We start from the raw sequence: 27,444 nt of genomic DNA, 5'->3' as shown, positions 1-27,444 counted from the left end.
TACTTTTTATTAGTTCAAATCGATATTTTATTTTCCTTTTTATACACTCTTATGTGTTTCTCTCTTTTGTATACCATATACATATATAGATTTTTTCGAAAGTTTTGTGGGCTTCGGTTGTAGAAAAACTTAAAAAGTTTCTTTAAAATATAAACTTCGTCATAAAATTAAATACCTCTTTAAAGTTGTTTTAGAAAAGACCTAACTAAAAACTATGAACATAGCACATTGTAAACATGTTTGTGTAGTGCAGCCATAAATATTGTATGGTATGTTTGTAATATTATAATAGAGGGAATATTAGATTGTTAAATAAGAAAATAGGCATTAAAACTACGGGGAAAATTCTAGCACATGATATATGGATCTGGGTTCTGCAGCTTCTTTCTTAAAACATAGAATTAAACTGAGTTTGGCTTGCATATTGCCCTTTACGTTATGTAATGTGGTTTGCTTAGTTAGCTTTCGTGTTGTATATATATATATGTAAACATATATATATTATATTATTGTTATCTTACAACTATATGGACTCTTATCTGCCCTTATTCATGTTGCTTCTGCACTCAATATAAGCTTTAACAATTATGGGTGCCGCAAGGGCTGAAAATTATATAGAAAAACAAAAACTACATACATCTGCATAGCTCAAACTATTTACATTGGACAGTTTTTTTGGGGTCTGAGAACGCCAGAAACGATTTGTGGGTGGTGGTTAAATTATTTGTCGGTATGTCTATGTATGGATAGTGTAGTTTTTGTTTCAATCACATGTTTGCACTCCCAACGAAACGGTGAATAACTTAAGGAAATGTTGTTGATGTTGTGAAGATTGCCGGTGTTTCATGGTTGGAATAAAGCTCTTTCTGCCCCGAATACTTAAGCATTCTCATCGGTTACATATATGTAGCCATGCTGCTGCAATATGCTCAAACGCTTCTCAACGGCATCGCGATCTATTGAGAAATGTAAGTTTCCATTATTAAATAATTTATTAAAATTTGTTAGCAACCTACATTTGTTCAGCAGCATTTTGTCCTGCGGATGATTGCACTTTTGTACCAATGAATGCAGCAGAATATGAGCGGTGTTGTAGCGCTCAAAGCAATTCTTGGTGTTCTTTAATAGTTCATCCAAAGCAGCCGCTTGACACTATAATTTTATAACAAAAATTAGGAATTAATGGGCTTTAAAACACGATAAACTAAGTATTAAAAAAAAGTCTATTATTTCATTATCTGGTTTATAAAATAACTTCAATAAAGTTTTTCTTACCATATCTAGAGCATAGTCGTACAGAATCTTGTCCGCCGTAATATTAAATGCATTCGCTTTCTGCAACAGACCGCTGCCATTGAGTCGCTTCGATTCGAACAGCATGCTCCGGTATTTGGCGTTCATGGTGAGCAAAGCTAGGAGTAACCAATAAACATTGTAGAAGGACATGCTATGCTTAAGGAACCCATCCACTCACCATTCTTCACATTGGACGACGGCTTCAGCTGGCCATTGCGCAACTGCTGGGAGGCCAGATTCATGCCGGACGAGAGGAGCTGCAGTCCTCGGACGAGCAGCACCAGGCGCTCTGCCCGCTTGCAGTGCTCCGGAGCGTGTGGCGGTATCTGCTGGGCATCCGCCGCCGCAGCTGCTGCCGCCGACTGACTGCCGGCCACCATGAGCGTGGAGAGCGGAGCACACCGCGAGTCGGCCACCTCCTGGATGCAGTCGGTGAGGGCCAGCACAAAGTTCAGCTTGGACAGAGTCTCGTTGTGCTCGCGATCCATCAGCGTCTCCTCCGAAAGCTCTGGGGCCTGGAATGCATGATGTTCCCCACCACCGCCGACACCTGTGTCCAGCAGACTGTGTAGCCCACCAGTGGCCCCCCAGTTCGGGCAGCGTAAAGGCTCGCGGTCCCAGCATATGATGCTGGTTATTGTTCTCCGATCCGCTGCCCGCCGAGCCAATCGATCCCAGGGAACCTGGAGCCACCAGCATAGTGGGACTGCCCAAAGTGGGTAGCTTTGTAAGCGCTGCGGACGGCAAAACAGGGGAGCTGTTGCCACTCCTTCGCAATGGCGATTGCGAGTGTCCCGGCGATACTTGCCAGGTGCTCGGTGCATGCGGCGGCGGTGTCTCCGACAGAGATCCTCCCGAGGCAGAACGCATCCGCGTGGGCGGCGTTCCAATCGCAAACTGCACCGCCGGCGGCGAGATCGAGTTGATGTCACTGCTCACACTGCTCTTGCGCTGATCCGGTCGCGGTTGCTTCACGCTAATGGGCTGCGATCGGGGTATCTGCTGGCCTCCCAAAGTGGCCACCGTCAGCGGTCCGGAACCCTGCCTGGCTGGAGAGCTGGCCGGATTGTTAGCCACCTGGCGACGAGCTGGTGCCGGCACTGGTTTGGGTTCCGAGATGGGCAGACTGCTGGGGCGCGGCGGACTGGATTGATTCTGTTGCGGCTGTGGACGCTGGCCACCGGAAGCGGGCTGGGCCTGGGCCTGGGCCAATCCCTGGCGCTGATCCTCGGGAAGATTCTTGGGAACCAACACAAAGTCATCTGAGTCCTCGTGGGAACTGCACGATCCGCTGTTGTTCTCGCTATCGCACAGCACACCCACGTTGGTAATGGTGGCACAAATGGCCGGATTGGCCACCACGGAAACTAAAAAAATAAAATATTGAATGAGCATTTAGTTTAATGAATAATGATGATAATAATTAATTTATAAATTTTATAGAACTATTTGATTTAAGTTAAGGTTTTCATGAATCTAAGTTGTCCTTTGAGTGATAAGGATTTAGTGTGATTAATATTAAATTAATGTTTTTCAATTTATGTCATTAACATTAAAAATTCTTAATTTGGCACACTTTTTCATTTAATTGAACCTCTTTAGCTAGTTTAAAAATTAACAACGATTTGTTAGGTAAGGCCAAGTGCTAATTTGTGTATTTTCTTCAGGAATTATCACCTGTATTCAGGTTTAGTGAGGTTTTCTTAAACCTGGTCGTTTAAAATAATTAAGGAAAACCTTTTAGAAGTGACTAATATATACTTGGTAAACAAAATATCTTTGCAGGATCTTTAAGGACACCTACCAGTATTCTCCTCCTCCTGGGCCTCCAGCTCCTCGCGCTCCTTCTGCTGCTGCTCGGCCAGCTTGAAGAGCTGCAGTTCCTGCTCCAGCTGCTGCTGCAAGGGACTCTTGGCCTTGGCAGGCGGGGTTCCGCCCAGCGGTGGCATGTCAACTGCAAGAACACCACTCTTAGAGACTCGCCGCCGCAGGTTGGCTGCTTGGCTTGGCTCACCTGGCGACGCGGCCGCCTTCTTGCCCTGAAGGAAGCGGTGCACAAAGAAGCTCTCGTACGAGATGCGGTCCTTGGCGTTGCGACGCAGGAGGCACAACAGCAGATCCTTCAGCTCCGGTGACACGCCACTTGGAATTCTTTAAAGAAATCAGGTTTGTATCATCTTCTGGTTGATTGGGTATATTTAAAGACATCTTACTTTGGCGCCAGGTCTGCATTCTGCTCGTAGTAGAACTTTAGTTCGTTGGGCGTTTGTGCATAGAATGGCGCCTTGCCAGTCAAACATTGGTAGACAATCGTTCCCAGCGACCAGAGATCCGCCTTGGAGTCGTACTGCAGCGACATGATCACCTCGGGAGCCTGTAGAATCCCGATATACATTATTAGTTTTGATTTCTTTTGATTTGGGTATAATAAACACTTACCATATACATGGGAGAGCCGCACAGAGTGGCTGCCATGGCGCCCTCGTTCAGAAAACGAGCAAACCCAAAATCGGCTGTAAGATAAACGAGTTTAAGTCTTTTCAAGTTAAGAAAGTACTTTAAATTTCTAGCTAAAAGATGATCATATAAAAAAACTAAGTAATGACCAGTTTAACAAAAAAACAAGAAAGGAAAGCTAACTTCGGGCGGAGCCGAAGTTGATATACCCTTGCAGAATACTCTGAAAATTATATTCTCCAAAATTATTCATATGATGCATTCTTAATACTCATCAAAAATCCCAACTTCCTAACTTTAAAAACACCAAAGTTATGGCATTTCCAATCGTTCAGTTATATGGCAGCTATAGGATATAGTAGGCCGATCCTTATGAAATTTGGTAGGTCGGATTGGCTGGCCAAATATAACACCCATATAAAATGCCAACTTCCTAACTTTACAAACACCAAAGTTATGGCATTTCCGATCAATCAGTTATATGGCAGCTATAGGATATAGTCGGCCGATCCTTATGAAATTCAGCATGTCGGATTGATTAGCCAAATATAAAACCCATAGAAAATCCCAACATTCTAACTTTACAAACACCAAAGTTATGGCATTTCCGATCAATCAGTTATATGGCAGCTATAGGATATAGTCGGCCGATCCTTATGAAATTCGGCATGTCGGATTGATTAGCCAAATTCAAAACCCATAGAAAATCCCAACTTCCTAACTTTACAAACACCAAAGTTAAGGCATTTCCGATCGTTCAGTTATATGGCAGCTATAGGATATAGTCGGCCGATCCCGGCCGTTCCGACTTATATACTGCGTGCAAAGGAAAGAAGGGTGTGTGCAAAGTTTCAATTCGATATCTTTAAAACTGAGAGACTAGTTCGCGTAGAAACAGACAGACGGACAGACAGACGGACAGACAGACGGACAGACAGACGGACAGACGGACAGACGGACAGACGGACAGACGGACAGACGGACATGGCTATATCAACTCAGGAGGTGATCCTGATCAAGAATATATATACTTTATAGGGTCGGAGATGTCTCCTTCACTGCGTTGCACACTTTTGACCAAAATTATAATACCCTCTGCAAGGGTATAAAAATTTCAAAAGAGTGAAGGTGAAGATTAAGCTTTGTAAGCTTTATTATACTATTTATTTATTTAACTTACCAATTTTCAGGGTTATTTTCGATGGAGCTGGCAATATTTTGCCATAATTGTGCGATAGCAAAATGTTTTGTGGCTTGAGATCACGATGCACAATTCCTTTGGTATAAAGTGCTTTCATAGCACCAGCTGCAATAAGGGGAAAATTAAATTGAGGTAAGTCTTAAAATGTCTGTGAATTTTAGAGGCATGGTATAAAATATCATTCAATTGAGGGATTGATAAGGAGTTAAGTTGCGGTTCTTATTCATAAACTTAAGTTAGGGTTAGGATCTCGACAATCCGATCATACCTAGTTGCACGAGAAAGAGTCTGACGGTATCCTCGCTCAGCGTTCCCTTAACACTCAGATAATCCGCCAAGTCGCCACCATTGCAGTACTGTAAAGAGAAATTGTCACAAAAAAAGAGTGAGTAGAGCTAAGTGGAAAATTCAATTAAGAGAGCTTCCTCCTCAGGCACAAGTCAAGAGTTCAGTGCGCACATAAATCTCCTCGGACCCCAAATACAGTAAAATGCGACCCATGCAAATGAATTAAGTCCAATCAGTGCGAAAATGCAAGAGCCCCGAGAATCAGTCGGTCTTCGCCTTTCAGCTGCGCGTCTTTTGTCCAAACGACAGACATTCATAGAAAACAGCAAGGTCATAGCGAATATGATTTGTGGCAATTTTCTTAATCAAGAACTGGAATTAGGGAAATGTGTTTATGGATCAGCCAGCTGCTTTTCTTTTGTCGGTTAAATAACAAAATTTCAGTTCCGGTTTATTTCGGCAATAGAGAAAACAAGGGGATTGAAATGGGTATGGCACTCGGAAAAAGATTTTATTTATATTGCTTTGAAATTAAAAAATTAACTTTGAAGTTCTGAAAATGACTCATTAAAACAACTTATCTAGTCAGCGGGTATATTAAAAAAAAAAATATATATATAGAATGTCCTTTTTCTGACTTATCCAAATTTATTATTTTTAAAGGAACAATTTAAAATTAAATGCAAGACTTTATCATTAGCCTATTTATATTTTTTTTCATAACTATTCTAACCAAGTATTCATTAAATAACATTCTGAGAGTTTTTGACTTATTAAAAAAAAATTAATTAATTAAAAAACTATTAAAATTAAAAATAAGTTTTTTTTCGTTTAGAAAAATTTTGAATCCTGAAAAGGGTTTAATACAACTGAAACTGGAACTACAAGGAATTGTGTAACCAACCCTCGGCCAAATGTAAATGAAGAGAACCCGTTTCTCCAAAATGCTGTTATTTTGGACAAAACATCATGCCAAAAAGGATTTGCGATTTTTGACCTTGAGGCGCCAATCAAAGACATGTCTATAGTATTCCACAAACAGTCAAAACCCACAGAGCAATGTGTGTGTCGGGCAGTTTTATGGATTTTTTGTTTTCCATGAGAAAATATATGCACCACTTACAATTTAATGAGCAAACAAAGCCAGCAATGACAGCAACAACAGAAACATTAGGCAATTAAAAAGCCAAATTGAAATGACAAAAGATTTCACTTCACTCGCTTTTTGTGAAGACGCGGAAGAGAGGCGAAGAGAAAGAACATTAAAAAAGTCATTGACATGTAAAGTGACATCAGGCAATGGCAATACATTAATATAAAAGTAAAAGTTCCAACGAAATGGGGAAACACTCGCTATATGGAGGGTTTTTTGTGGAATTTTAAACGGATAAAATAAATGAAGCACCAGACAGAATTTAAAATTTATATTTATTTCCCGGCAACAAGTGCGCATGAGTCAGCGGTTTATTGGAAAATGCACTTGCGTAATTAAAGAAACACTTTGGATTCTCTTGCTTTTCAAGAAATAATTATAAAGAGAGCTTTGAAAGCCAAGAGAACAAACTCTTTAGACCTCGACTTTTTGAGCTCTCCGCTTCTGCGGTTTCATTCGAAGCTCATTTTCAAAACGACGTTCGCACCTATCGCACGTCGCTTCGCGCTGTAAAAACCCACAAAAAAGATGTTATAATAAAAACAAAGATATATAAATCAGATAGTGAAACCCAAAAGCTAAATTCCCTATCGCTACCAAAATAAATCTGTGTTCCCCAACTTACTACATATAAAAATATAAAACAACGCGAGTTATTTCAAGTAAACGCAATGGACTAAAGGTCAACATATTGCTAGGCGATAAAAAGCAAGCTTCTATAAATTGTACACACAGTAATCACAACACAAAGACGCATGGAACGGAATTAAAACAAGAGTTTAATTTAGTTCTAGGTGAATCAAGTGCTACCCAATGAAATATTTAAACAAACTTATCAGTGAAATCACGTCCAATTTAATCGGAATGATTCAGCTCAGTCATTTACATTTTATAGTAACTATGTTAATAAACTGTGAATAGACACAATCCTTTTTACCAAAAGTAAAGTGAATAATTGATACAAAAAAATTATTGTTCAATTTATGATTAAAACTATTTATTTAATTATACATAGCTTTCTTTTCTACTCAATATAATATGACATAATATTTGTTTATATAATATATATCAGTATACCAACATATACATTACTCTTTAATAAAAAATGAATAAAGTTTAATTATTATCACTTTTTAATTTAAATCTATAAAATAAAGTTTTACATTTTACTTTTAACATTTAATTTAATCTTTAAGTTTTCAACTATATTATAATTTACATTTTTTATACGACAATTAAAACTTTGATTGACATAAAGTTGCTTGAAAACAAAACAAAAATAGAGAGAGTGAGGTACATAGAAATTAATACCGAGAACTGATAAGATTACCAATAACGGCTAAACATTAAACAAAACATGGGAGAGATTAAAAAAAAGAGATAAAGGGGAGAGAGATAATGTTTTGGGGTTTCACTCTCTTTGACTCTCACACACACCTGTTCAGTCTTTCCATCGCATTTGCTGGCGATTTTTTTGCTCAGTTGAGAGGCGACAGCGATTGGAACAGTTTGTGGGAGCGGAGTGAAAAATTCGCAAAAAATTTGAGTTTTTGCAAAAGTAAACCGGCAAATGCAAATATAAATAACTCGTGAAAATATTAATTAAAACCAAAACAGAACAACATTAAAAGTGCAAAGTGGCAAAACAAAGCAAAAATAAACCTCAGAAAAATTAATCGAATCTATTTTCAGCTGGCAAATTTTCACATCAAAAACTTTCGCAATACTAAGAAAATGAAATGAAATCCCATAAATAAACACAAATATAAACAGCTAGCTTTGAAAACGCAGTGAAAACAAAAGCTAAACAAATAACAATAAACAATAATAATGCACGTGTATTACAAGTTTGGATTACTCTTAATATTTTTACTAAGCGTAAGGTAAAAATCAAACTTCAATAAATGTTTACATATGTATATCGATGTGTTTTACACAGAAAATTTGAAATTCTTATGGGGTTCGGAAAAGTAATACATTTATTTATTAAAGGAAACGAACGAAAGACAAGGGGCAAAGTTTCCGTTGAGCAACATTCGTAATGATTAATTCACTCAAATCGAAGTAACGACAGGTGAACCTGAATAACGGGACTTTGACCCGCTCACCACTGAGATATCAATGCCGAATGGAATACTCACGCATGGGGTTATAAAAAAAAAGCAACTTTTTTATTGATAGTCCACGGCAACAGCTCTTAATTGCTGCCTATTATATATTAGGTGCATGAATATACACTCTACCTAATCATATCACACAATCTGATAAAAATAATATCAATCCGCTGTTGCCCGATAATTTATACCGTTTTTCCTTATCATATGTGTTTGGTCAGCGGTTGGAATTCCTTGACGAATAGCGGACCATTCACAATAGCGCTGAAATTTACAACTGTCTCGCTTTTCCTCTTTTGTAGTAAAATCAATTTATGACTCAGATTTGTTTTAGCCATTTCCTATTTTGGTCGACTACACGGAAGAAAAATAAACTTAAAATAAAATTTAGTTCTGTAAATTAACATGTTTGTTAAATTATAATAAAATATTTTAAAAATATCCTTATTTTAATTTTCCCCTTTAATATCAGTAATGTTTTAATAAATCACGAATATTTCTCCAGTGTTCTTCAAAACTTTTCCTTATTGATTTTTGAACCTTTTCTTGCTTTTTCAGCCACTCCAAATCAAATGTCAAAATAGAGTGCTTTTGAGCTCGCCGCTTCTAATTTTACTCATTTGACTTGAAGTAGTCAAGGGAATTACGTTGAGTAGGTCGTCATGCTTAGATACAGTTTAAATTTCTTTCGCAATAGGCATTAACTTAAGTGAGGCGAAGCTTGAAGGCGATTCGGTTACGTTTGATTTTATATCTTTATTATCCAGTAGAAATATATCAATAAATGCATTTCTTATCAACTCTTTGCGGAACCAAACCCTTAAACAACTAGATTCGGTTTTAAAAGTCGTTTGCCCCGTCAAATTAAGCACTTTTATGGCCTGACGAGTATCATTGAAACTTCACTCAAAAGTCACGCAATTGAAGAGAATTCCATAAGGCAGTTTTAAGACTCACTTGAACTACACTACCACCCGATTCTTACCTATTTTCACACATCCACTAGAACCGAAGTCGCCTAAAGCAGGATAACGAACGATTTAGAATCAGGCGAGCCAAGTCGCAAAAAATGAAGAGGGATGGTTCAAGTCAAAGCAAAAACAAAACATAAAAAAAGTGAGAGTAAACGAAATCGTGAAAAAAACCGGTCAAGTTGTCTTTTTTGCCATGAAGTAAACGGGTTTCGGCTGTTTGTTTTTTACTAAAATATCTACAGTAAGTCTCAAAAATGTAGGATCATTTAAAAAAAGTATACGGTATAAAAAAATGTATACATTCAAATGGCTTTTGTTTGATTTTTTTTTTAATTATACACCAACAAAAAAATACTTTACCATAATCCCATTTTTTTTTATAGAAATAACTAAATATAACTAACTAATATAAAACAAATGATCCTTTCATCAACTAGTAGATTTTGAATAATTTAATAGTACAAACTAAATTAATTTGTATTAATATATGGGCTATTATTTTGCCCACAACTGTCTAGAAAAGTACATATATGTATGTTTGCTCACAGATGTCCGTATACTCATTCATGCTCTTTCGTGGAGCAAACATAAACAAAAGCGTATAATGATAGTGGGGAAAACGAACGTTTCTGTGTGTGACTATGGCGTGGCTATAACAAAATAGGTCAAGAGCGATTTCAGGACAAATTAGCGAGGTGTGTGCGCCTTCAAGACGTGAATGATGTAAGCACAATCTACTTAGAACTGACAATCTAAAGCCAAATATTGACAATTTTGGGTTTTTGGTAAAACCACTTTACAAATTTGTAAAGTAATTGCTCTAGCAGAATTGCGAATGCGGTTGGAATCTAACTGCTTTGAGATTTTCAGCATAAATAATGAGAAATTGTTTGAAATTAAATGATTTAAAAGTCTTTAAACATTGAGAAGTAATAGGATATTGCTTGATTACACTGGTCCCTAATTAGTATTAATTTAAAATGCAATTTTCCAGCATTAGCCACACAAATGCTGCACCAGCGGGCAGTGAGGAGGCAAATCGAGGGGCCGATTTCTCCGAGAACTACGATGATTATAGTGATGATGATGTAAGCGGGATATCGACAGGCGATGAAGCGCCGGAGACAGCAGAAAATAGACTGATGCCACTATCATCCTCCACATCGACCACCACCACATTTCGACCAATATTTAGTGAGTAATGTTGTTTGATAATAAGACCAAAAGAGTAAGAGGGTGTATTGTTTTACAGATATACCCCGACGCAGTAACCATGTCCTGGAGCCCAGTTGCCCGCGCAGCTGCCTCTGCTTGGAGGACTTTAAATACGTTCAGTGTGCGAATGCCCATTTAACCCACGTGCCTCTGGACATGCCCAAAACGGCTGCCATCATCGATCTGAGCCACAATGTAATTGCTGAACTGAGGCCAGAGGATTTCGCCAATCTTTCCCGAGCGGTGGACATCAATCTGAATCACAATTTGATCAGCCACATAGACAAGGAGGTGAGCCATACAACTATTCCTAAACTTGCTCTATAATTGTTGAATTAACTATTCGTTATTATGAGGAAAAAAAAAAACAAAACTTTTAATGTTCTTTTTTGTGAGCTATTAATTGAGCTAATGTTAAAAAGTGCTGTTAAATACGTTATTTTATGGAATTGTAGACAGTGCTAAAAATTTGTATTACCCAAAAGCCATTTTAAAACTGAAAATCTTTCAACAAACAAACTTTAACATCTTTCAAATTATAAAGTAAACAAAAACGCATAAGTTACCCACGATTTACACACTTTAATTAATTTCCTGGATTTTATTTTTTAGGTCTTCCAAGGCGCAGAGCGTTTGCAGCGCCTACGTTTGGCCAACAACCGGCTAACCAAAATCGATCCCGACACATTTTCGGAGGCCAAGGAACTAACCCTACTCGATTTGAGCAACAATTCCATAACCCAACGCCTGGATGGATCCTTTTTGAACCAGCCCAATTTGTTGGAGTTCAGTTGCACCAATTGCAGTTGGACGGAATTGCCGCAGCAGACGTTCGAGAACATGAGTGCCCTGGAAACACTCCGCTTGAACATGAACGATTTCAAACAGGTGAGAATTGAGCGCCAAAAATGCGATAGCACTATCGTTTTTGGAGCGCTATCGTTCCATCGATAGTTGGCGCAGCCCCAAAACAGCTGTGTTTGCGATACCACATATATAGTTGTCCCTCTCTTGCATTTTCTTTTCAACAGCAAATCAATACGAAAGCTTTTACGCCGCTAACAAAAATAATTAAACTAAAGCTGCCAGACTTGGAGCAGAAGAACATTGAGAAGCTGTGTAAACTGTTGGACTCCATTGACACCATAAATTTCCTCCACTTTGACATCAGTTGCTATGAATTCGTGGTGGGCACCTCCTTCAACGAGAGTCTGATTCTGCCCACGGAAACCCCGATTAAGAAGGGTCCCGGTCTTCCCATCGTGGCCACCAGTACTCCAAAGCCAGTTATTTCCACGCCAGCAACGCCAAGAACTGGTGAGAACTTTAAACAATATCCCATCATATTATATCTCATCTTGCTAACGTGGCGTTTTACATCTTAATCCCATACAGCAAATCGCAATCGTGGAAAAATGGACAACAGCACGGAGTTGGCTAAGGCGGGAATTCTGAGTACCGTGACCAACAGCAGTGGGGTTAGCGTGGAATCACCCGGCGAGACGAAGACCAACCAGGTGGAGATCTCCCCGGAGACTATCAACACGCTGCTCATCTGTAAGTACTTCTCTGCCTAAGTTTCATAACTCAAACTACCAGTGATAGTATTCAAAATATGTTAAAAAAAATTCCGCAACTACTATTATGTGTGAAAATTTAATTTAACAGCTATCAATTCATAATATATATTGAAAATTGAATTGGTCGTTTAAGTTATGAAAATTATACCCACACATTTATAAGCCTTACTAACTTCTTGAATATTTCTCCCTAGGCATCATGACTTTGGCCGTGATTGGCATCGTCATCGGCCTTATTTGCCGCAAGGATATTGGTGGCATCAAAACCAAATGCTGCCGCACTAGCAAACCAGAGCCAAAGGATCAGGTCCATCCCACTGAGGAGATACCATTGAATAAGCTAGCCTAAGAAAACTTCCCAAAAAACCAAAACAAACAAAGAAGAAAAGAGAATCCTATTCCTCCATTTTTGAGAAATAATTCCATTTTGCCGGCATTTTTATAGAATATAAATAGGTATACGTCGTGAATATGTATATGGCTAATTAGTTAACTACTATGACTCTGATTTCAACTGTCGTGACACCTAATTGTAGTTTCTAAACATTGTTTGCCGCACAAAAGCTACCAGGAACAAAATTACCCCTATCCGCTGTTAGATTTTATTGTTTAATCGGAGTAGGTTAAACAGCCTAGTCGCTTAGCGTTCTTTTCTTTAGGGAAGCAGCTCGGTAAATGGGACCTTACACAAACTCCTGGCATTGTTCTAGGTTTAGTTTCAAATGAAATTTCCATCGCAACACTTAAATTAATGTATCCACTATATACTTTAGTTCTTAGCATTAGACATTTGCCAAAATACAATAAAAATGATTATTGTAAATAGTAAAAAAGAAGAAAGGTGTTTTAATGTTAGAAAATGGAAAAATGTAGAATACTATCGTGGGTAAGTACAGCCTATTAAAACCTTTAATTTTGTAAAGACGTTTTTCACTCTGAAACACAACACTTGATAACTTGAATTGTTATCCCAACCTCTTCCTATCACATACTTATCCTCAGACAACAAAAATAAGCCCCTAATAAACACATCATAAAATATTGGCAAGATAAACAAACAAATCAGACCAACCAAAGTAGCCAGTAATGGTGGGAAAAGCGGGGTGGCATAACACGTGGCCGCAGAACCAATAAATATTCATCAACAACACAGAAACGAACTGATTATATTCTGGGGAACAGCGGACTCCTCTCCGTCTCCCCGGTGGCAAACAAATTAGAATACAGAGCAAACAAGGCGAATGGGGCCAAAGTCAGACGAACGACTACGTACCAACTACTACAATAAACATCAGATGAAACGAAACACTCCCTTCCTATCGCTTTTTACCCCCAATCAGTTTGATTTTGCTCCACCTATGCCGATGACATGCAATCTTGTATGTGGCCACAACAATGTAGCGTTGGTAAGCGAACTAAAAAATAAAACAAAAATTAAAGATTGGGCTTTCGATCTATTTTTGAACTATTTTAAAAACACATCATTTTTTTTTAGGTAACCTAGTCTTTTGTACATATGGTTCTGGCATATCAAAATAATTTATTTGAATGAAATCAAACTTCTAAATATCTTTAAGTTTGTAATTTCACTGCATTAACTATATATCTACTTTAATAACCCAACTAACCCTCCTTCAAGGGTATTCATAAAAAAAACAAAGCTATCCAATCTTATCAGTAAAAATGCTCAAAAAAGGAAGCTAATACTCGTGCCACAAGCATTTGACCTAATTTCAAGATAATAGATGGTATATAAACAACACTGAAAGCTAAAAGCATGCAAACACCTGTAACCTGAATTAAGTTGAACAAACTTGAGGTTAAACACATAGGTATCCACAATGAGCTCCTGAATTGGTGTGAATTAAAAAAATGCGTATTAACAAAAACGAAAAACAACAAAAAAAGTAAAAGAAAAACCAAATTATATAGACAAATTGGTAGCGTATTTCCTGTTAGAAATACTGCCACATAGGTTAACCCTTGGAACTTATTGAATTGAAGATTTTAAAAAGCGCCTCACATCTTCATAGCCAAAATTACCATTTAGAGACTATAATTCCCCAATTAAAAACTTTAAATATTTTACTGCCCAATTTACCTGGCTATAAGTTTCCTATAATCATTTTAAGTTTATTCCCCGAGCTGTCAGTTAAAATATAAACATTTCAATCAAGTGAATTAGTGAGTAGCAGCCATTCGGTGCAAAACGCTTTTACCATTCTATTCTCACTTTATTTTTGTTTACGAATTCATTTCGCAACTTCCGCAATTAATGGCGTAGCATTTTGGTCAAGAGAAGGAGGTTAAAGAAGGTGGTGGTGGGAATATGGGGGGAGGGGAATGACGTGGAGCTGGCCGACGTGCACTTTGCTTTGCAATTCCCATCCCACAAAAACTGAACTGAATCACACACGTTTTAGCCATAAAATCATTAAATATTTATGAATTTATCGCTTCGCTATGCGGTTATATTTATGTTGTTTTTATGCCAAACTCACCTCCATAACCAGGCTGACGCAATCCTGGGACTCCTTGCAGTCCAGCAGAGCCACCACATTTTCATGGTGAAGTTCGGTGAGCTCCTTCAGGATCTTGATCTCCTTTCCCAGCAGATTCTGCGTCTTCAGTTGTCCCTTCTTCGTGATGCACTTAATGGCCACTGGCATGTGTTTCTGTAACAGAGGAAACGAATTTAATTTTGGGTTACTCACTTCACAGTCATTGAACGGCTAACCCAATTACAAGCCAAAGTCAGCACAATGACTCAATTTATTCGCATGGGAATTTAATTTGCACAATACTAAAACGTTTTCCATTTTAAATTTGTTTTCAGTTTCGATCACAAAGAAATGTTGGTGTGAATGATATAAATATATTTATTTTATTTCACAAAATAAAACAATTTTTATAGGTCATTTACTTTTGAACCAATTTACCACTTAACTTTTGTTTGATTCTCGGGCTTCTTAGCCTGATTTTAAATTTTCTATATGTCTATGAAATGTTTAAAATTATTCATCATATGCGTTAAATTCCATCCCATTCACAACAATAAATTTGTCTGGTAACAAAGTTTAAAAGGGGCCAGAAAATGCGGCGCATTTACATATGTTGGAATGCTAGTTTTAATTTGTTTACAAATCTATTCTAAATAAACGTTCGGTACGAATATATGGATTGCTAAAGTATTTTATTAAGGCCCAATGATTTTTTGTATACAGTCCTTACCTAACTTTTGTAAGAAGCGAAAAGAACTATAAACTATAAACCATTAAATCCACTATATTCACTATTTCGAGTTTTTTCTGGATCTTGTGTTGTTGACCTCGTCCTTGTGGAAAAGCGCTGCATTCTCATGGTGTTACTTTATCTAAAACCCATAATCTTTGCATCCAGCTGCTGCCATAAATTTGCCTTCCAAATGTTTACATTCTCCTTAAGCGAATGTCTTTGGCTTGCTTCAATTAGCGCGAACTGAAACAGGGAAATGCGAAAATGCAAATGCCACGATCTCACAACACTTTGGAGGGTCTCGCTCGGTTAAATGTTATTATTAGATACGCAAAAACGCATTCAACCGGCGGGCAGGCAAAATGAGGAGGTGCAGGCCCATTATTGCGGTGAATAAGATTGTTTACTCGAGCGCTCGAGTGACGAACTTGGCCCGGACTTGCAGGCACACCAGCTAACGGGCTGGGCTGATTTGACTTAACCGGTTGAATCGCCCCACTGATAAGGCCTACGTCGTTAAATGCCTCTCCTCTGAGTCCCCTGGATGTGGTCACCTTATTTGCTTTCAACTTAGCAGGTGACAATGACTCTTTGTCTGTGTTTGCTCTTTCCGCCGTCTACCCCTGACTAAAGCCCACAGCAAAAGACGAAAGTGTAAATTTAAACAAGTTTGCCTACTACAAGGAAGCACAGCACGGATAGTGGAAAGTGTGGTGGGGTAGTATAGACTGGAATTTATCCTATCAAGAGCATAAATCATTGTATAAAGCGCGCTTTGCAAAATATCTAAATAGATTATGACGCCATAAACTGTATATCTAAAGGGGTTTAAGTTGTTTATGAAAGTTTGGTACATTATTCAAATATTAATCTCAAACTAGTTTCCTTAAGAGTTTGAGAGTTTCTTAACCTTAAACAACTATCTAAAGAACCAAAATTTTTAAATTGATTTACCCAGCATACCCTACAAACTTACAACTACTGGGTGCAGATATCACCAGACATTCTATAGGTTTCCCCTTATAATATCGTATCACCTTAGCCGGCGTTCACGCGTTGTTTGAATGGAAATGATAATCGATATGTTTTTCCTCCAAGCACATAATCTTTATACCCTTGCAGAGGGTATTATAATTTTGGTCAAAAGTGTGCAACGCAGTGAAGGAGACATCTCCGACCCTATAAAGTATATATATTCTTGATCAGGATCACCTCCTGAGTTGATATAGCCATGTCCGTCTGTCCGTCTGTCCGTCTGTCCGTCTGTCCGTCTGTCTGTTTCTACGCAAACTAGTCTCTCAGTTTTAAAGCTATCGAGTTGAAACTTTGCACACACCCTTCTTTCCTTTGCACGCAGTATATAAGTCGGAACGGCCGGGATCGGCCGACTATATCCTATAGCTGCCATATAACTGATTGATCGGAAATGCCATAACTCTGCTGTTTGTTAAGTTAGGAAGTTGGGACTTTCTGTGGGTTCTATATTTGGCCAATCAATCCGACGTACCAAATTTCATAAGGATCGGCCGACTATATCTTATAGCTGCCATATAACTGATTGATCGGAAATGCCATAACTTTGGTGTTTGTAAAGTTAGAAAGTTGGGACTTTCTGTGGGTTCTATATTTGGCCAATCAATCCGACGTACCAAATTTCATAAGGATCGGCCGACTATATCTTATAGCTGCCATATAACTGATTGATCGGAAATGCCATAACTTTGGTGTTTGTAAAGTTAGAAAGTTGGAATTTTCTATGGGTTTTATATTTGGCCAATCAATCCGACCTACCAAATTTCATAAGGATCGGCCGACTATATCTTATAGCTGCCATATAACTGATTGATCGGAAATGCCATAACTTTGGTGTTTGTAAAGTTAGGAAGTTGGGATTTTCTATGGGTTTTATTTTTGCCCAATCAATTCGACATATTAAATTTCATAAGGATCGGCCGACTATATCCTATAGCTGCCATATAACTGATTGATCGGAAATGAAATAACTTTGGTGATTTTAAAGTTAGGAAGGTGGGATTTTTTATGAGTATTAAAAATGCATCAAATGAATAATTTTGGAGAATATAATTTGCAGAATATTCTGCAAGGGTATTTCAACTTCGGCTCCGCCCGAAGTTAGCTTTCCTTTCTTGTTTAATATGCATTCGCAGATGTATTTATACAATTTGCATTTTTATTTATTCCTTTTGAGTAAACTGCAAGAAATCAAGCAATTCTTGCAGCTTCTGACCGATAACAGACTCCTGCACTTTTGTTTGTTTGAGACAATCTTAATGCGAGTTCAACTGCATCTGTTGCCAAGCATTTAGCATTGTTTAATTGTGTATGACCTGTGACTTTACAAGATTACAAAAGGCAATTGAACCAGGTCAGTGAGAAAAGATTAGGTTACTGACATAAACATATTTTTAGATACGTAATGATTAAAGTATTGGCCGAAACAATATGAAACTTTCCCTTAAAACGAATTTTCAATTTCATGTATTTTGTGACAAAATAATCCAGAATAAAATTCATTGAAACACCTATTATATTCGGTTCCCACGTCACTGCACAATATTCTGTTTAAATTGTAGTATATTTTTTTAACATCCAAAAATATACATTTTTAAAAGGCAATTCATTATAAGAAAATCTTGAATGAAATTTATTTAAACAATATTATTTTCGTTTCTTTACGTCACTGCATTATATTGTGTTTACCTTCTAGTCTAAGAAAATAAAAACGCCTGAGATTAGATTACCCATTTAAACAATTGCGGACATCGGGCAACGGAAACCGAACAGTTCTTGACCCAATCACCTCAATCATCTCAGCGCAAGCGAAAACTGTGTCAAAAGCGAATGGGAAAGTTGCCCCACCACACCTGGTGTGAGGAAAATGGGAAATTAGAGACGAGACCTCCGATCTCTGGGATCGCTGCAACTCTTCAAAGTCTCCAGGCCACGGGGTGCAGCATTTGGTTGGATATTTCAGCAAACCCACTCCCAAAATGAGGTTCAATGAACTTGGTAGGCTCGATAAGGCGAAGCAAATTTGTTATTTTGCCGTATTTTAGGTGCAATGGCCTTTCAACTAACAACAAGAAAGAAAAACATTTCTTTTGGCCAAAAATAGCTGGCGAAAAAAAAAGATAATAATTGCGCAGAAAATGCGAGAAGGAGTGAAGCCACAGACAAAAGCAAAAGAAAAAAGTGCAGCACATCATCGTAGGCCAACGTATCTGATGGATACAAACAACTTCAACTGGTTTGGCGGGTGAAAATGTATCTAATCGCTGCCGTAAACTTTGCAAACATATCGCGGAAATTCTCGAATGTTTTTGCGACGCAAAACTTTTATTTCAATACCGCATAATTTACGCCCGATCGGATCACAAGTCAGCCGGTTAATTTATATAGAATACCACCGATCTGGAGCTGAACAAGACAAACTAGTTTGCGTGAGAAATACCTAGGCTAATTCATATGATATGCTGGAAGAAGTCTGGCGGCATTTGCTGAATAATTTGGGCGTTAATTTCGATTTGTTTTGGTCCGCACGTGTTTAGCCTGTTGTTCCCACCATCACGAATTGCCAAGCTGCTTTCGATTTAATAGAATGGGTTTCTTTTCATTTTTATTGACCAACATTAGACTTCCGTTGTTTTATTTTGATATAAAAACAATGAATTCAAACAAAATAGATTTTTAATCCATAAAACTTGGTTAAAACATTTTCCAACAGATAAATTACATTAAGAGAATTTTATAAATACAAAATTATCATGAAGTCCAATCGATTCAATTTCAAAAAATCAATTTACAGTATTTTCTTTTAAAGGTCGTAAGCGTTTTTCTAATCATATTAATGGGGGCCGGCCCGAAGCTTCATTATAAAACAATTTAAGGTCCCATCACTATAGTATTTTGAAATCTAGACGATAAGAGGATTCTCTATATCACTTTATAGTTATAGACATTGTCAAGACGCATTTTCCGAGGCCACATGCAACAAATAAAGTAAAAATGCGGAGACAAAGTCAAATGTAAAATTGCAATTGCATTTTAGCTATAGACAAACAAAACATATATGAATATGCATATTGCGCAATGTTAGAAGGGGAGGGCACTGAAAATACAATAAACATTACACGCTTAGAACGTAATTTTTGCATGATTCCGCCGTTGAGCTTACACAATTGGCGGGCGATAAAACGGAGCGTTCGTTCGGTAAATTATGGAACACGTGTCGTCTGGATTTCCACATGCCAGCGTATTCACCGGATAAAGATTGATAGATTCATTCATGGCCAAAGGAAGACTACCAGACGGTACTTAGTACCGCAGCTGTTTGTCATCTATTTTTGGAATCGCATTTAGATCCTCTGCGGAGGATTTCCTTTTCTGTCCGCAAGTTCGAGTATTCTTTGGGTGTGTATCTTAAGTCGCTGCACATGTTCGACTATTTTTAGCAAGTTTTCCGAACACGTGCAGGCAAAAGGCACATATGTGGAGACTAAAATACCAGGCACTCCGCGATGCTTTGTCCTTCGAGCTGCTTAAGTAACCCAAGTGATTACAGCGACGTTAAGTCATGAAAAGAAATCGAAAACTGCCGGACCACAAAACCAGTTACTGGAAATAACCATAAAAGGAAAGAGGCGGGAAGTGAACTGAGATCAACTCGAATTCCAACTGTCGTCAAAGTGCGCTAAGTGGATGGAAACATTATAAAATACATATCGAGTTTTGTCACTCGAAAAACCTTACAATAATTTTCGGGATTTAATTTATAGAAACAGTATTAAAATACACAAACTTTATTGAATTGTATTAAATGCACAAACTGCATTTGTTATCAGCGAAGAATCAAATCTATTTAAAACCAACCCCAATACAACTTGACAATAAAAGATACAATTTATAATTTGATTAAATAAATCACTGATACATTTTTAAAATACACAAAAACTTTAAAAAGAAAAAAAAACATATTTTGAAATTCAAAAAAAAAAAGAAGGAAGTCATATATTACAACCATTACTTAAAAGGCTCATTCTATTTGCAGAAGTAAAGAAGATTGAATATAAAACCCAATTATTCACTTATCACTTTGGGATTTCATTAAATGATTAACGAACAGAAAATAAAGGAAAAAAGTCGAAATGTAATCAACAGATCGTTAGTAAAAGGGAGAAAGGCAAGCCATTAACGACACATCCAAATTGACAGAAAGAGATGGTCTTACGTCATTAAAAAGAGACGAATGTCTGGTCTACGTGTGAACCGATTGTGCCATTGTTATTGTAACTGCTATTGTAGTTGTTGTCACACTGCATTTGTAATTAATAATGTGATTTCATTTACTGACGAGACGAACTTGAGCAATTTAGAAAAACAAAACACACAACTGCGTTGATAAGAGCATTTTTTCTTTGCTTTGTTGCACTAAAACCAATAAAACAAGATCGGTTAACAAGAAAAATAATGACAACTACGCTGATATGTATGAGATAAAATTGGTCGGCATATTCATATGGGAATTCAAGTATATATTGTGTTAAAGGAGATAAACACACATTTTGTGTGTAGGTGCGTGTTTTTAATGGATACAGAAAACAGCTGATGCAATATCTGGCAGCTGTTGCCGCTTCGAAAAACTTTTCGCTTCGAGCTTTTCACTTTGCGTGTTTTCTGCTGTTTTGATTTGTTTTGCTTTTTATACTGAAAATTAAACAAAAAACAGTCATTCCATATTAATGACCAACAATTTGCGACCTTTTTTTTCATTTTAACTATTTTTATATAAACAAGTATTTTTTTTTTTGAAAGAGATATGATAAAAGTTGTTTGACCTGCAGTATTTGGCTAACTGGTTAAACTGGCGAGAATTTAAAAGGCCTATTATGGCGTTATGCATGATTTATGGGAAATAAGATTTTTTAATATTAAATATTCACAGCAGATTTAACTGATTATTTGCAAATAATGAGCCAAAGGCTCTTTTTGCAATTAAATCGTCCATAAACAAGTAATAGGCAATTAAAAGGTAGTGACGATTTAAATACGTTTAGTTATTTTTCAGCTTGCTTACTTTGTAATCTGATTGGAAATTTTTGCGGCCCAAACCGCGCCTTACAATTGTTTAGATTTCATTATTTCTAAATGACCCTGAAATAGTTCAACACACTTCTAACGCAATCAGTTTGTATATGTATTTATCCTACGCAGTGGTGTTTGCGTATTTTATTTGTATCGCCAAAAGAAATCGCACGTGCGTGTGTCACCGAAATTTTGCTTAGAAATATAGAGAGGGTTATAGAAAATAAACAAAATAAGCAAAACGCAAATGTGGAAGAAAACAAAAAAAAAAAAGGGAGCCATGCTTGGGTCTCAACAAAAGGGCTGTGATTTCTGTAAGAAATTTACTTCGGTTTGGTACAGTGGGTCGGAACATAAAAATTATTTTTTAAATTGTTGTTGGACCCAATCTACTTTGAATAGTTGTTTTTTCTAGACCATTAACTATAATAAATATTTTATTATATGTAATTATAATTATTTTATTATGATTTATTAGCATATTAACATTAAAGACAGAGTAAATAAGCAAAGCACTAAACGATTTCCTATGAAATAGTTTTTCTAACTAGTCATAAACTGACAGTAAAAATGCAGGTAAAATCTTGCTATATCGTTAAGATACATTTTTACTGTAATTTTTCCTACCTGAATAATTGCTTTGTGAACTTTAAGAACTTTTCTATACATATGTATATATGTGTAATAGCAGGCAATGTTTTCGTTTTAAGACCTTTTTGTGTTTGGTTTCTAATTTGCACTATTTTTAATATTTAGCTGCACTGTGATCAGCTGATTTTCGACATTTGGCGAGAGGCTTTTGGCTTTAGGTGTTTTCTGCGTGTTTATCTTTGACAATGGCGCATTGTTAATAACTTTGGAGCTTGTTATTGTATTATTTACAAATGCGACCAAGCCCCGCATTAAAATGAAAACAATAACAACGAATCAGTTGGTGGAAAAACAGGTTAATAACATATGACGGAATTGTTGTTGTTAAGGTTTGATATCTCTTCCAATCCAATTCCCATGTTGGAATTGTGGTTGGAAGATATTTCTGTTTTTAAGTATTCATCCTCTTACCTTGCGATGACGTCCTTTGTAGACGACGGCAAAGGCGCCGTGGCCCAGCATATCCTTGGAGCTATATTCATATTCCCCGACAATATTCATTGCATGCGACAATTTAACAAGGAGGAGGATGCGACGCCTGGAAGTGCTGCTCTCTCCGTCGCCCGCTCTCTCTTTCACTCGGACACCCCCTCGCTCTCACACACACACACTTGTTCTTTCCTTCTCTGCTTCCAATTGCAATTGTGGAAAATGGAAAATCAATTTCTTTCCTTTCAGCCAGCCACTAAAAGGATTTTTTAGCCCTCGACGATCTCTGGTTTTTCACGTAACACCTCCGTTTATTTTGCTGTCCACCTGGCCAGTTGACAATTATCGCGCACTCACTTTAATTTTACTTGTAATTGAATTAAACTGTTCTTTTCCGTGTGTGATTGTGTCGGTTTTTTTTAGTGTGGTATTGCTTTTAATTTGGGGTCCCACACTTGCATACATACACGCACACACACGACAGGATTGATGGCACACACACTCGCAAGCACGCACTGTATGATTTCCTTTCGGTTGTAAGAAAATTTGTCCTTTTGGTCCCAGCGAAAACTTTGCAAATCTCAATTTTCCAACTACTTCGCGAGAGAGACTAGTGGAAAAAGGCAAGACGAAAACACAACTAAGCGAGGTGGTGGTGGTGGGGTTGGCTAGTGTGGCTGCAGGTGGCAAGAGACAATACGCCGCCTCAGCTGGGGAAATATACTAAATCTTAAAATTAAGTTCTCTGAAATAAATAAAAAAATTCAAATTATTTCATATGGCTAGAAATATTAAATTTGTGTTACAAATTTGAGAACAAATACAATTTAATTATTTCATAAAAAAGATTAGCGTTCTTGCGTTTTAGAGTCCCGATTGTTTATAAAAATGGTTAAACAAAAATCGTTACTTGACGTGTTTACATATCTTTATATAAACTTAGACTTTTCTTATAAAATATATTAAACATAAGTTGTTCCATCAACAAAATAATAGCATTCTAAATTCTTGCGCTTTCGAAAGTGCGTTTCAAAGCATGAACTTAGAATTCAAATATTTTATTTTCTGTTTTCATTAATTATTTAGCTCTGATATTAAACTCTTTGTTGTTAAAAAAATGTATCTGGGAAACAATAATAAACCTTTGATATTTTTGGATTCGTTGAGAAATAATTTTTCCGAATCAAAAAGCTTTTTGTATTTTTTCCGATAGTCGAGAAAATGTAAGCAAATGCACATGGTAACACTAACAATTGTTGAGCGATAAACAGCAAAACAAAACAAAAAGTGAAATCCATTTAATTAAAAGAATACCCGGCAAAATAAGCTCACGATTATTCGTTGAGCTCAGGAAGCACTGGTAATTAGCATAAAAGGCAGAAGGCAGATAAAACATTACACCACCGCGATTCGCGGCTGTTCATGGTAGATCATTTGTTGATACACGTGCAATCAGCTGATTTTGAATTGTTGATAATGGGTGTATCAAAAAAAGGCCGGAAATCGGGTATGTAATGTAAAGGAAAATTCTTCTAATTTATGAAAACAAGGTGATTTTTTTATTTTAGCCAAAGAATCTTTGAAATCCTTACAAAAAGATAAAGAAAATATAGCGTCGAAAACGCCTGTCGTCAATGTAAGTAAGGCCAATAATGATGTTAATCCCTCTGAAAGAAAAAATTCAAGGAATTCAGGCAAGAAAACTCCTGAAAATGTTCCCAAAACAGCCAAAAAGAGACGTTCCGCTAAGGATACAGATACCACAGCCTCTAAAAGACCATGTATAGAAGCTAATTTTAACAATAACGAGGAAATGCAATTCGCTAAAAATTTAGTTGGTAAGCAAGGAACACCCGCATTTAATGAATTCCTAAATTTATTAATAGAGGAAAAATGTCTGAAAGTTCTGAAAGAAAAAGGAATAAAGACAGCAAGTATGTCTAGTATTTTGGATAAATCATATAATAATGCCAGCAAAGCCTTCAAAGATCTGTATAACCTGTGGCTTGATAAACATGGAAATAGAACACAATATTTAACCACTTTGGAAAAGCATGGCATAAATTTATCAAATATGTCAAGCATCTTAAGTGGATCAGGATCAAATTCTGCAAAATCGTTCAAAGATTTATTTGATCTGTGGTTTGACGAGCAAGGAAATAAAACACAATATTTAAAAGCTCTAGAAGAAGAAGGAATTAATTTACCGAATATGTCTGGTATCCTAAGTAAAGCAGGATCAAATTCTGCAAAAGCTTACAAGGACTTGTTTGACCTGTGGTTTGACGAACACGGAAATAAAACGCAATATTTAACTACTCTGGAAAAAGAAGGAATAAATCTGCCTAATATGTCCAGTATTTTGAATGGTGCGGGTTTAAATGCTGTTAAAGCTTTTAAAGACTTGTATGATCTATGGTTTGACCATCAAGGAAAAAAAACACGATACTTAAATACTTTAGAAAAGGAAGGGATAAATCTATCTAATGTATCCGGTATTTTAAGCAAAGCAAAGGCAAATGCTGCGAAATCATTTAAAGACTTGTATGACATCTGGTTCGATGAGCAAGGCAATAAAACGAAATATTTAAAGACTCTGGAAAAGCAAGGGATAAATTTAAGAAATGTATCTAGTATTTTGGGTGGAGCAGGATCAAAAGCAGCGAAGGCTTTTAAAGACTTGTATGACCTGTGGTTCAATGAAAATGGCCGTAAAACTCGACATTTAAGATCTCTTGAAGAAAACGGAATTAGTTTACCAAATATATCCAGTATACTACACAGGGCAGGATCAAATGCGGCAAAGGCCTTTACAGATTTATATGACCTGTGGTTCGATGAACAAGGTAACAAATCCCACTGTTTGAAAACCTTAGAAATAGAAGGGATAAGTCTTACAAGCATATCCGATATTCTACATGGAGCAGGTTCTAATGCGGCAAAATCTTTCAAAGAGTTGTATGAATTGTTGTTCGACGATCAAGCGAACAGAACACAGTTTTTGAAAACATTAGAAAAGGAGGAAATAAATCTGGCCAATATATCTAGTATTTTAAGTGGATCTGGCTCTAATGCTGCGAAAGCCTTTAAAGACTTATTTAACTTGTGGTTTGACGAAGATGGAAAGAAGGCTAAATATTTAAAATGTTTGGGAACTGAAGGAATAACCCTATCAAACATGTCCAGTATATTAAGTAAATCAGGGTCTAATGCTCCCAAAGCTTTCAAAAACTTGTATAGCATTTGGTTTGATGAAAATGGAAAGAAAACCCGACAACTAAAAGCTCTAGAAAATGAAGGAGTTAACATTGAAAACGTTTCAAGTATCTTACATGGTGGGGGGTTGAATGCTCCTAAAGCCTTTAAAGAGTTATGTGATCTTTGGTTTGACGACGACGGAAAGAAGACACAATACCTAAAAACCCTCGAAAAAGAAGGAGTAAATCTTACTAATATGTCCAGCATTTTAAGTGGATCAGGAATTAACGCTCCAAAGTCATTTAAGGATTTATACAATGCTTTTTTCGATGAAAAAGGAAAGAAAACCCGACATTTAAAGCATTTAATAAAGAGAAAGGAAGAGGAGAATTTTACTATGCATAATATATCCGGTATTTTGAGTGGATCGGGAGCTAAAGCCGTAGATGCTTTTAAGGAATTCCACAACGCCTGCTTTAATGAGGATGGAAAAAGAACCAAACTATTAGATGATTTCTATAATATAGGCTTTAAGCCAAGTAACCTATCCTCCATTTTATGTAGAGGAGGAATTCGTGCTTCTTTCATTTTAAAAACCTTCTATAGTGTTTGTTTTAATGAAGAAGGAGAAAAGTCAAAACTTTTACATGATTTCTATGATATAGGTTTTAAGCCAGTGGATTTATGTAGTTTATTGAGTGGAACAGCAGGTGGCTTAGAAAGACTGCACGAATTTTGCTTTTTGGGAAAGTCAAAGAAGTATCTTAGTCATTTCTTACATGATATAGAAGGCTTTTCGCTGAGTAATTTGTGTAACATATTACACGGAGCAGAAGATAACGCTTGTTCGGCTTTAAAAGATTTTCATGATATTTGTTATGACAGCAGAGGTAAAAGAACCATATTTTTAGATAATTTTTATAATGCTAATTTTAGTTCAAGTGATTTGGCTGGTATATTGTCCATGACTGGAAATAATGCATCTTCTATTTTAAGAAATTTTCATCAATCTTGCTTTAATAGTGAAAATTATTTAAAACACTTCCTAGCTAAAAAAAAAGTTTTCAAGCCAAAAGATTTATGTAAAATATTATATGGTGCAGGTACTTATGTTTGTACTACCTTTGAAAAATTGCATCGTCTATGTTTTGATGAAGCAGGATCCAAAACAAGTTATTTAAAAAATCTTATGAAAAATTACCCATCGAATGAGATAATTTATATACTATACCAAAAACTAAGAAAATCTTCTTCTACTTTAATAGATTAAACATAGTTTCCAAATTTTTTAGTGGAATATAAAATAGGAGAATGTTTATATCATTACCCTTTTTTATTACATTAATAATAGAACAGTTTAAGAATTATTCATTTAAATCAAAATAGCTCAAGATAAGTATAAGTACAAAACAAACCAAGAGAACAAATAAAATTTATAATTTTACGAAGAAATCTGAATCTCAAGTAATTCACTTTTCAAAATTAAGTAAATATTTATTACTGATAGTTTTTGAAATGCATATTTCTTGTTTATTTAAAAATGTTGTTTATA

At 36.6% G+C, this 27,444-nt stretch overlaps 3 protein-coding genes across 11 annotated transcripts; 2 read left to right on the top strand and 1 right to left on the bottom strand.

Moving 5' to 3' along the window:
• Positions 1-23,366, bottom strand: LOC108045593 (serine/threonine-protein kinase unc-51). The gene is given in 13 exon segments (XM_044457557.1): positions 1-956; positions 1,017-1,152; positions 1,276-1,412; positions 1,475-1,883; positions 1,885-2,663; positions 3,101-3,250; positions 3,311-3,447; positions 3,510-3,670; positions 3,736-3,809; positions 4,934-5,059; positions 5,223-5,310; positions 14,780-14,953; positions 22,677-23,366. Coding segments are annotated over 13 exon segments (2,538 nt in total). The 5' UTR covers positions 22,767-23,366; the 3' UTR covers positions 1-879.
• LOC108039579 (keratocan) lies at positions 6,881-13,111 on the top strand. 9 transcript variants are annotated; one of them, XM_044457561.1, is made up of 8 exons: positions 6,881-7,057; positions 8,088-8,278; positions 10,478-10,677; positions 10,736-10,989; positions 11,311-11,586; positions 11,730-12,015; positions 12,094-12,255; positions 12,473-13,111. In XM_044457561.1, exons 2-8 carry the CDS (start codon positions 8,226-8,228, stop codon positions 12,625-12,627), a joined length of 1,386 nt encoding a protein of 461 aa, XP_044313496.1. In that variant the 5' UTR covers positions 6,881-7,057; positions 8,088-8,225; the 3' UTR covers positions 12,628-13,111. The 9 variants fall into 9 exon arrangements, with proteins under 9 accessions (XP_044313496.1, XP_044313494.1, XP_044313493.1 ...); XM_044457559.1 differs by having other exon boundaries at positions 6,881-7,077; XM_044457558.1 differs by having other exon boundaries at positions 6,881-7,120.
• Positions 23,367-23,950: 584 nt separating the features above from the next.
• LOC108041002 lies at positions 23,951-27,293 on the top strand. The gene is made up of 2 exons (XM_017118751.1): positions 23,951-24,201; positions 24,263-27,293. Exons 1-2 carry the CDS (start codon positions 24,117-24,119, stop codon positions 27,160-27,162), a joined length of 2,985 nt encoding a protein of 994 aa, XP_016974240.1. The 5' UTR covers positions 23,951-24,116; the 3' UTR covers positions 27,163-27,293.
• The last annotated feature ends 151 nt before the right edge of the window (positions 27,294-27,444 follow it).

Source organism: Drosophila rhopaloa, unplaced genomic scaffold (assembly GCF_018152115.1).
Source record: "Drosophila rhopaloa isolate 14029-0021.01 unplaced genomic scaffold, ASM1815211v1 contig_163, whole genome shotgun sequence".
Lineage (NCBI taxonomy): Eukaryota > Metazoa > Arthropoda > Insecta > Diptera > Drosophilidae > Drosophila > Drosophila rhopaloa.
Note: the sequence above shows the minus strand (reverse complement) of the source record. Positions and strands in the feature narration are given on the sequence as shown.

What these genes read in the sequence shown, in the direction of transcription:
- LOC108039579 (XM_044457561.1), top strand. Translation starts at nt 8,226, where the DNA reads ATGCACGTGTATTACAAGTTTGGATTACTCTTAATATTTTTACTAAGC. An exon ending in TCAGCCACATAGACAAGGAG is followed by an intron (nt 10,990 to 11,310) that starts GTGAGCCATACA and finishes TTTATTTTTTAG; the next exon opens with GTCTTCCAAGGCGCAGAGCG. An exon ending in ACATGAACGATTTCAAACAG is followed by an intron (nt 11,587 to 11,729) that starts GTGAGAATTGAG and finishes TCTTTTCAACAG; the next exon opens with CAAATCAATACGAAAGCTTT.
- LOC108041002 (XM_017118751.1), top strand. Translation starts at nt 24,117, where the DNA reads ATGGTAGATCATTTGTTGATACACGTGCAATCAGCTGATTTTGAATTG. An exon ending in AAAAAAAGGCCGGAAATCGG is followed by an intron (nt 24,202 to 24,262) that starts GTATGTAATGTA and finishes TTTTTATTTTAG; the next exon opens with CCAAAGAATCTTTGAAATCC.